We start from the raw sequence: 10,166 nt of genomic DNA on the forward strand, positions 1-10,166 counted from the left end.
AAAAAAAAAAAAAAAGAGTTGGTAATAGATTAGAAACTTATAATCCACTCTAATAGAATTTCTAGAAGTTAAAGCTTTGCTAATGTACTAATAGCATCACTAGCTAAACTATCTGGAAATGACAACTTCCTCATTTCATGAGTCAAATCAACCTATCAGAACTACCATTATTCACTTGGCATCTGTTTACATTTTGGTAGTAACAAATGAGAATAAGATGCTTAGGTAGATGGGAAATCATATGTTCAATGCTAATGTAGCTCAAGGTAGCATAAATTATAATTAACATATGAACAAAGGCAGATGTTTCCCAATAGCAAATGATACACACCTGTTATTGCAGCAGGAGTACCTGATCACAAGTTCAAGGCCATCTTAGGTTATACACATACACACACATCCTATCAAAAGAAAACAGTTCACCCGTGGAAGGCCCCAACATACATATCTTTGGGTGAAGCTGGGCGGTGGTGGTGCACGCCTTTAATCCCAGCACTTGGGAGGCAGAGGCAGGTGGATTTCTGAGTTCAAGGCCAGCCTGGTCTGCAGAGTGAGTTCCAGGACAGCTGGGGACAGAGAAACCCTGTCTCGAAAAACAAACAAACATATCTTTGGGTGATAACTGAGTTTGAATAGAGTATAATCCCACATTTTCATGGCAACAATTGGGAGGTAGAGGCAAGAGGACTTTTGCAAATCCCAGGCGGCCAGGGCTACATAAGATCTAAATGAAAATGAGTGTAAGGTCACACAATGGAATGTTGTACTTTATGTCTTCCTAATTAGACTGTTCCTTAGAACATTGTCTTTCTGGTAACGAACCATGCTTCCTGGTTTAGTTACAGTCGTGATCTAGCCCTGTTGTCCTGTATGGTCTTTCATATGACCTAGGAGAAGCACTATGTATCAATTCTCAAAACCTCAAGCCCAGATTTACATAGAATTGAGCAGTGTCTGTTGCAGCAGATCCAAGCCACATCTCTTCATTTCCTTTGTGCAAGTAATAGTATAGGCCGGTGGGATAGAAAACCCCCTGTTTACACTCCAGATGGAAATATACTATAAATCGACACACAAAAATAGACTGACGTTTCTTCTTTTCACCATAAACATTTTAAGGTGATTTGAACATTGTACAATTACATACTGAGACATTACACGCTAACTCCTTACATTTATGCAACTTTTATGTATCTAATACAGGCAGGGGATGGAGCTCCATGGTAGAGCATTAACCCAGTATGCACCACGCCCTGGGTTTACCTAAAATTAAGGGCTGTGGGAAAGAGCTAGGCTTGTGATCCCAGCACTCAGAAGGCAGAGGTAGGACACTTGCTAGTTCAAGGAGTCTAGGCTCCATAGTGAGACCCTGCCTGCAAGATACATAGTAAACTATATAGGATGTGATGTAGTATATTCTATATGTGACATGGTATATTCTGTAGAGAAAAACAAAACGGGGGAGGGAGGGTTGAGAAGGCCTAGCCTCCTGAAAAGGCGATACTTGAGCCTGGAAGAGCACCTGCCCAAGATCTGTGGAAATGAGCTCTCACCATCCTGCCCCGTGTATAGTACTGAGGAAGGCTTAGCTCCGTTTGGCTTGGTTTGGTTTGGTATTTTGGTTTTTAACATGGGGTGTCATTTTATAGTCAGAGTAGCCTTAAACTCACTGTGGAGAGCAGGCTGGACTCAAACTCTTAGCAAACCCATGCTGGGATGACAGGCTTGAGCCACTGTACTCACCACATGATAGGATTCTGTTTCCTTCTTTTCCAGACGGGGCTTCTTTGTGTATAACCCTGTCTTGAATCTTACTGTCCAGACCAGGCTGACCTCGAACTCAGAGATCCACCTGCCTCTGCTTCCCAACTGCTGGGATTAAAGAATAAGCCAACACCACCCAGGCCTTGTGGGAATGTTTAAATGGCACTATTCCAAGTAAAAACATCTTTGCTGTTAAGTATAGAAGGCTATCGAATAAAAAATATGTAACAAAAACACATGACTGATATAACAGTTCAAGTAACTATCAGGAAATAATACATTTTCTAATATTATCTCTCACACTGACACTTGTGCAGAGCCTAGCCTTGGGTGTGTGTGTCAGCCAATTGCTGAGGTTACAGGTGCAGTGCCACATCCAATGTACCTGATACTGGGGCAACACGGGGCTTTGTGAGTGTTGGGCAAGCACTCTACAGGCAGAGCAGCCCCTAGCCTTGAGCTCTTTCTGATCCTCCTGCCTCAGCCTCCTAAACCTGGCATTGCACATACTTGTCCCCAAGGCCATCTCAAACTCTTTTATTTAAAAACCTCCACTTTCCTTTTTTCTCTGTTGTAATACAAAGTATATGTTCTGCCATCTTAACCATTTTACATGCATAGTTTAGTAGTGTTAAATATACACAATCTTATAAGACAGATCTCTGGATATTTTTCCATCCTGTAGACCTGAAGTCTAGACCATTAAATAACTCCCCTTCCTCCTCCTCCAGCCATTGTTAATCATCATTCTACTCTCTGCTCACAGGAATCTATCTAATTTAGACTTATCTTTTTGGTTTATTTCACTTAGTGTATCATCTTCAAGATTCATTCATGTATGTTATATCTCTTTAAAAAAACTACTGGGCATGGTGGTTCATGGTTGGGATCCCAGCCCTTAGGAGGCAGAAACAGGATTACCTGTTTCACAATTCAGCAGAAATGCACAATACACTGGAAGAGAAGAATTGACGGGTACAGGAACAGACTGGAGGAGATGACAGACCCTCCCCATAAAGAAAGTTAGGGAAGGGAATGCCTACCAATCAGTTGGAAGTGGAGTTAAAGGGAGTGCAGGGAGTTGGAAGGGCACTGTTGGCCGGATGGATGGATGGATGGGTGGGTGGGTGGATGGATGGATGGATGGATGGATGGGTGGATGGATGGATGGCTTTCCTTTCTTTTTTATTTTTTTCTCCTTCTAAGACAGGGTCTCTGTAGATTTTGCTTACCTGGAAATCTATGTAGATTATCTAAACCTGGAACTCCAAGAGATCCACCTGTCTCCGCCTTCCAACTGCTGGAATTAAAGAAATGCACCACTAAGGCTGTCTCAGAAAAACAAACAGAAACAAGATATGGAGAAAGAAAAATGTTTGTATAGAAAAAGTTTAAAGCTGGGCGTGGTGATACACACCTTTGATCACGAGACTCCGGAGGCAGAGGCAGGCAGGTCTCCTTGAGTTCGAAGCCAGCCTGGTCTATAAAGTGAGTCCAGGACAGCCAGGGTTCTCTTCGACATGGAGAAACTCTGTCTCAAGAAACTGGGGCGGGGGCGGGGGGAGGTCGGAAAATAAAAAGCTTATAAAAAAATAAGTTTAGCCGGGCAATGGTGGCGCACGCCTTTAATCCCGGCACTTGGGAGGCAGAGGTAGGTGGATTTCTGAGTTCGAGGCCAGCCTGGTCTACAGAATGAGTTCCAGGACAGCCAGGGATACATATAAAACTGTGTCTCGAAAAAACAAACAAACAAAAAGAAAGAAATGAGTTTAAAATTAAGTTCTTTCTAATACTTATCAAATGTAAACAATACATAAAAATAATTTTAAAATGTAATCTTTAAAGCTTTACTTGAGTCCTTATCAGAAAAAGTTCCAAAACAATCTGTTTCACCTTTAAAAGATTTTTTTAAGAAATATTAATTGGATATCCAAATTTTTAATCCAATTAATATCCAATTTTACCAGTGTCAAACTTGGTCTTACATAGAGGCCTGTTGCCAAACACTCTCATTAATATAGATCACATTTAGATTAAAAGTTATCAGTAGAGATATGTTTGTTCATTAAACCACCCTTTATTGAACATCATTTTATGACTTCCCACAGAGAATGCACAGCTTATTAAGTAGAGATTCAAGTAAACAACTGATTTCGTTAAGTACAGAGGCTGGGGGCTGGGCGTGTAGCTCAGTTGGTAGAGCACTTGCCTCGCATGCATGGAGCCCTGGAATTAGTCTTTAAAACCAGGCCTGGTGGCTGAGCTGTAATCCTAGTACTCAGGAAATGGGGCATGAGAGTCAACATCTCAGAAGCAGCTTCAGCTGCATGGCTGGGCTCTTACACTTTGGGAGGAAGATATGGTCTGGCGTGACACAGGCTGGCCTTGAACTCACCATGTGTCTATTTTGGCTCTTGGTCTTCCTACCTCTGTTTTCTAAGTGCTGGGTGCATCACCAGTCCTACAACACAGATAATTTGAGACATACATGGGCTATGTGAAACCCTTGTAGAGGTTTCCATGAGTGCCGAAGAAGTCCTGAGGTTCAGAACAGGCCTGGAAGAGTAGGGATGACTTTGAACTGAGGCCTGAGGCAGAATGACCACCAGTTACAGACCAGTCTCATCTCAACAGCAAACTCTGTCTCAAAAAAGCAGAGGGAAGGACAAAGGGGACTGTGGAGTACCTCTGTTGAGGTTTATGTGGTTTTATGCATTGTGCCATTTACTCTCCTAACAACCCTATAAGGCCAGGTTCTACAATCAAGGCCCCTTAAGAGGACATGACGCTGTCTGAGAGAATTGCTGCTCACAAGCACATGCAAACTAAATGATAAAACAGACAGGAACTGTGCAACGCTATAGCCATTCCCAGGAGTCAGAAAGATGTAAGGGATGATAGTCTCTGTGCAAACTCTGGAGTGCTCGTAGACTTTAACTATTATCAAACTATAACCAGACAAAAAGAGAAGTGAGTTAAATACCCCTGAAAACCCTCTCTGCTTCCTATTAATAAACCTAATCAGAGACTAGCAGAAGAGATGGCTCAGCAGAAGAACCAAGATGGTCCCCAGTACCCTAGTCAGGTGGCTCACAACCATCTATCCCTCCAGTTCCAGGGGATCTTACACCTCTGACCTCCGCAGCACCTACACTCAAGTGCACATACCTACACAGACACACATATACAAAATAAGTCTTATTAAATGTGAATTGACATACCTACCAAAGCAATAAGGCCAGGTAGTGGTGACACACATCTTTAAGCCCAACATTTGGGTGGCAGGGCGAGGTGGTTCTCTGAGTTCAAGACTAGTTGGGGCTGGAGAGATGGCTCAGTGGTTAAGAGCACTGACTGCTCTTCCAGAGGTCCTGAGTTCAATTCCCAGCATCTACATGGTGACTCACAACCATCTGTAATGGGGTCCAATGCAGTCTTCTGATGTGTAAGGAAACAGCAACACTGTACTCATATTCATAAAACAAAGCTTTAAAAAAAAAAAAAAAGACTAGCATGGTCTTTTTACTTTTTACAGAGTAAGTTCCAGAACAGCCAAGAGAAACCCTGTCTTTAAAAAAAAAAAAATAGAGTCAAATGCTTTAACTGGTAAATTCTACCCAACCTTTAAGAATGAGGGCTGGTGAGGTGGCTTAGCGGGTAAGAGCACTGACTGTTCTTCCAAAGGTCCTGAGTTCGGATCCCAGCAACCACATGATGGCTCACAACCACCTGTAATGAGATCTGACGCCCTCTTCTGGTGTGTCTAAAGACAGCTACAGTGTATTACGCTGGAGCAAGTAGGGCTGGAGCAAGTAGGGCCATCCTGAGTTCAATTCCCAGCAGCCACATAATGGCTCACGGCCATCTGTACAGCTACAGTATAGTCATACACATAAAATAAATAAATAAATCTTTAAAAAGAAAAAGAATGAAATTATACCAGTTCTCCATCATCTCTTTCAAAGCCAGTGCAGGGTTGAGAATGTAACTCACTCGATAGATTTAGTAAGAGTGCTTACCTAGCATGCAGGAAGCCCTGGGTTCCGCCTCCGCATAAATTGGATAAGGGAGAGCAAGCCACATTTCTCAGCACTTGGGAAATGGAGACAGGCATATTGGAAGTTCAGGGTCACTTGTGCCTTGCTGCTTTAAAGCCAATCGGGAATATATGAGACCTCGTCCCAAAGGAAGAAGGAAGGGGGAGGGAAAGAATTCACAGCCTACTTTACAAACCCTGTCCTAATAATGCTAAGCGCCAAAAACTAGCCAGAAACATTATAAGAAAAACATAGATCATTCTCTCCCATGAGCATGTCCTATGGGCACTGAAATTATTCTGGATAATACTGTAATGACATATACATATCTTTAGATATTTGCCCCAAACTAAAGCGTTTGTATCAGCCGTGACTAACATATACTCTACCCTTCAGCAGCCAGATGTGCCACTGTGGTGAAGGTGTGGGTATGGAGAAGAGGTAGCTCACTGGGAGAGTGCTTGCCGAGCCGTCAACAAGTCCTGGCTTTGAGCATTGCACAAGCGGTGCAGTAGCTCATGTGGACTACCTGAACAGTTAGGACATGGATGGAGGATCAGAAGTTTAGTGCCACCTTTGGCTAGAGTTCAAGACCAGCATGTGTTGCAATGGGGGCCATATCTGTGCCTGGCCTTTGGTTCTGCTGTGTACTAAAACCTGTCCTAAACAAACTCTGAATAACTGAAATCAGATTGGCAGGGCTGACATGTGTTCCCAGTAATCCCAGCACTCAGGAAATTGATGCAAGATCATGAATTCAAGAGCAGCCTGGGGGCTGGCGAGATGGCTCAGCGGGTAAGAGCACTGACTGCTCTTCTGAAGTTCCTGAGTTTAAGTCCCAGCAACCACACAGTGGCTCACAACCACCCATAATGAGATCTGACGCCCTCTTCTGGTGCGTCTGAAGACAGCTACAGTGTACTTATTCATAATAAATAAATCTTTGGGTCCGAGTGAGTGGGGCTGACCAGAGCAAGCACAGGTCCTAAATTCAATTCCCAACAACCACATGAAGGCTCACAACCATCTGTCCAGCTACAGTGTACTCATATACATAAAATAAATCAATAAATCTTTAAAAAAAGATCATCCTTGACTAAATAGTGAGTTCAAAGCCAGCCACAGTGGCTCCTCCCCTGAAATAGATTGCTAACTTCCCTGTTGGGGCAGAGGAGCTCGCACAGGCCTGTGGTGTCCTTACCATCTCACCCTCTCATGTCACCCAATCCCAATAAAGATGGCCTCAGTCTCCTTCCGTTGCAGAACCATAGAGGCCCTCAGAAAAGGCAGCCCAGCGACAGGCCCCCCACTCTGCAGTTCTCTCTCACTCTCCCTGTGAGTTTCCCTGCTAGGCTTGGGCTCCAGACGAGGAGCTGGGAAGGCAGGGGCTGGACAGGGCTGGGCCCTGTCACCTGAAGGTAAAAGCATGAAAAGACCCCACACCAACTAAGGAGGACCCAGCACCCCCTAACCTAAAAGTGCTGTGTCAGATGCACGATGTTATGTGAATTAGAGAGACTTGGGTCTTGTCTAGCTTATACAAGTACCCCAGGCACGTGTGTAGTCCTCGGCATCACCTCCTCCTTGGAATCACTTTATTTAATATACTTCTTTTTTCTTTTTCAGACTAAAAAGGAAGCACAAGAGTGGCCCAAGAATCAAAAGATGAAGGCCTAGTGTTTGGTGTTGAAGAGAGTTGGAGCCTAGCCCAGCCAGGCACCTCCATCCACGCCACATCCCAGCCACGCCCTCAGCTCTCTATTGGAGTGGGCCTGTGTTATCATGTGCTCCTCAAGTGCTATGTCTGTTGGGGAGAAAGGTTCATTTCAATCATGTACTTGATATTTTCTTTGTTTGGTTGGTTGGTTGGTTTTTTTGTTTTTGTTTTTTTTGAGACAGGGTTTCTCTGTGTAGCCCTGGCTATCCTGGAACTCACTCTGTAGACCAGGCTGGCTTCAAACTCAGAGATCCACTTGCCTCTGCCTCCCAAGCGCTGGGATTAAAGGCATGTGCCACCACCGCCCTGCAATATTTTCAAGTATAAGTAACAATGTTTATTTTAACTAATGTCAAATTAACAAATTTTAGTATAATTGACATATAAAGTACAAATGGTCATAATTTATATGTGGTTTTATGTATTTTGTTATAAAATAAATGTCTTCTATCTCCTGACTAGATTGTATAGTTTTTATAAGTATAGATTTTGTTTGTTGATTATTATTATTTTTATTTTTACTTATTCACTTTACATCCTACTCATTGCCCCCCTCCTGGTCACCTCCTCCCATAATTCTTCCCCCCACTCCCCCTTCCTCTTCTCTTCTGAGAGTAATTCGGGATCTTCCTGGGTACACCCCACCATGGCACATCAAGTCTCTGCGAGGCTAGGCACATCCTGTGTGTTCTGTGGTTGGTGGTTCAGTTTCTGAGATCCTCAAGGGTCCAGGTTAGTTGGCCCTGTTGGTCAAGCTGTGGAGTTCCTATCTCTTTTAAGACCCACAATCCTTCCTCCTATTCTTTCATAAGAGTCCCCATCTCCATCCACTGTTTGGCTGTGGGTGTCTATATCTATTTGAGTCAGGTGCTGGATGGAGCCTCTCAGAGGACAGCCATGTTAGACTCCTGTGTGCAAGCACAGATATCATTAATGGGGTCAGAGATTGGTGCTTGCCTATGGATGGGTCTCAAGTTGGCCTATTGGCTGGCCATTCCCTCACTCTGCTCTCTCTACTATGCCTGCATTTCTTGTAGACAGGATAAATTTGTGGTCAAAAAGTTTGTGGGTGGATTGGTGTCCCTATCACTCCACTGGGACTCCTGCTTAGCTATAGGAGGTAGCCTTTTCAGGTTCCATAGCCCCAATACTATGAGTCATAGCTAAGGTCACCCCCATTGATTCTCGCCCTGGAGGTGCCCTCCCCCCACCTCCCTACCTCTCCCTGTCAGTTGCAGATTTCCATTCATTTTCAAGACCATCCGGCCATCTCTCCTGCCCCTCTCCACAGCTGATTCTGAACCCTCCTCATTCCCCTCCTCATTCCCTCTCCCTCCAAGTTCCCTCCCTCCATCTGCCTGCTATTGCCATTTTATGTCCCCTTCTAAGGGCGATTCAAGCATCCTTGCTTGAACCTTTCTTCTTGTTTAGCTTCTTTGAGTCTGTGGAGTGTAGCATGGTTCCTGTATTTTATGGCTAATATACACTTATAAGTGATCAGATACCATGCATGTCCTTTTGGGTCTGAGTTACTTCACTCAGAATGATGGTGTCAAGCTACAACCATTTTCCTTCAAAATTCATGGTGTCTTTGTTTTTAATAGCTGAATAATATTCCATTGTACTACATTTTCTTACCCATTCTTCAGTTGAGGGACATCTAGGTTGTTTGCAGTTTCTGGCTATTATGAATAAAGCTGCTGTGAACATAGATGAGCAAGTGTCCTTGAGAAATGGTGGGGCATTTTTTGGGTATATACCCAGGAGTGGTATAGCTGGGTCTTGAAGTAGAACTATTTCTAGTTTTCTGAGAAAACACCAAATTGATTTCCACAGTGGTTGTACAAGTTTGTACTCCCAACCAGCAGTGGAGGAGTGATCCCCTTGCTAGAAATCCTCAGTAGCGTGTGCTATCACTTGCATTTTTTGATCTTAGCCATTGTGATGGGTGTAAGATGGAACATGTAGGTTGTTTGGATTTTCATTTCTCTGTTGACTAAGGACTTTAAGCATTTCTGTAAGTGTCCTCTTGAGAATTCTCTGTTTAGCTCTGTATCCATTTCTTCTGGACTACATAAATTCTGAGATTACTTATTATTATAAAAATACCCTAACACCTGGCCTCTCTTACACTAAGAATCATTTGGGGGGGGGGGCATTAAGATGGCTCAGTGACTGCAAACCTGACAATCTAAGTTCCAAGCCAAGATCCAGATGCAGGAGGGAGGGAGCTGACTCCTGAAAGCTCCTCTGGCCTCTTCGGGGCACCCACTGTGGCACACATGAACCTGCGTCCACACAACCAACACACTGAAGTTTGTAAAGTAATAAACTATATGTTAAATTTTTTTCTTTTGGGGGAGATTGGGTTGTTTTTTGTTGTTGGTGGTGGGTTTTTTTTGGTTTTTTTTTTTTTTTTTTTTTTTTTTTTTTTTTTTTTTTTTTTTTTGAGACAGGGTCTCACTGTGTAGCCTTAGCTATTCTGGAACTCACTGTGTAGACCAGGCTGCCTTTGAACTCATAGAGCTTCCAGTGCTAAGATTAAAGGTTTATCAAGAAATTTTTTGTAAAGTCTACTAAAGATGTTTCTAACATCCTACAGTGGTATACCACGTGGGTTCAGTCTTGGTGTTTTGTGAGGTTTTTTT

The 10,166-nt window shown here is 43.3% G+C and overlaps 1 protein-coding gene across 2 annotated transcripts in view; it reads left to right on the plus strand.

Moving 5' to 3' along the window:
- The window catches only part of Pibf1 (progesterone immunomodulatory binding factor 1), a 169,033-nt gene extending 161,057 nt beyond the window's left edge, over positions 1–7,976 (plus strand). For both annotated transcript variants that reach the window (XR_004116088.1, XM_031361363.1), the window contains one exon: positions 7,428–7,976. Coding sequence is in view for 1 of the 2 variants with exons in the window: in XM_031361363.1 (XP_031217223.1) it covers positions 7,428–7,478 (51 nt within the window). In the remaining variant the exon portion in view is untranslated. The remainder of the gene's footprint in view (positions 1–7,427) is intronic.
- Positions 7,977–10,166: the final 2,190 nt, after the last annotated feature.

The sequence above is a fragment of the Mastomys coucha genome, unplaced genomic scaffold, assembly GCF_008632895.1.
Source record: "Mastomys coucha isolate ucsf_1 unplaced genomic scaffold, UCSF_Mcou_1 pScaffold9, whole genome shotgun sequence".
NCBI classification, from domain to species: Eukaryota; Metazoa; Chordata; class Mammalia; order Rodentia; family Muridae; genus Mastomys; species Mastomys coucha.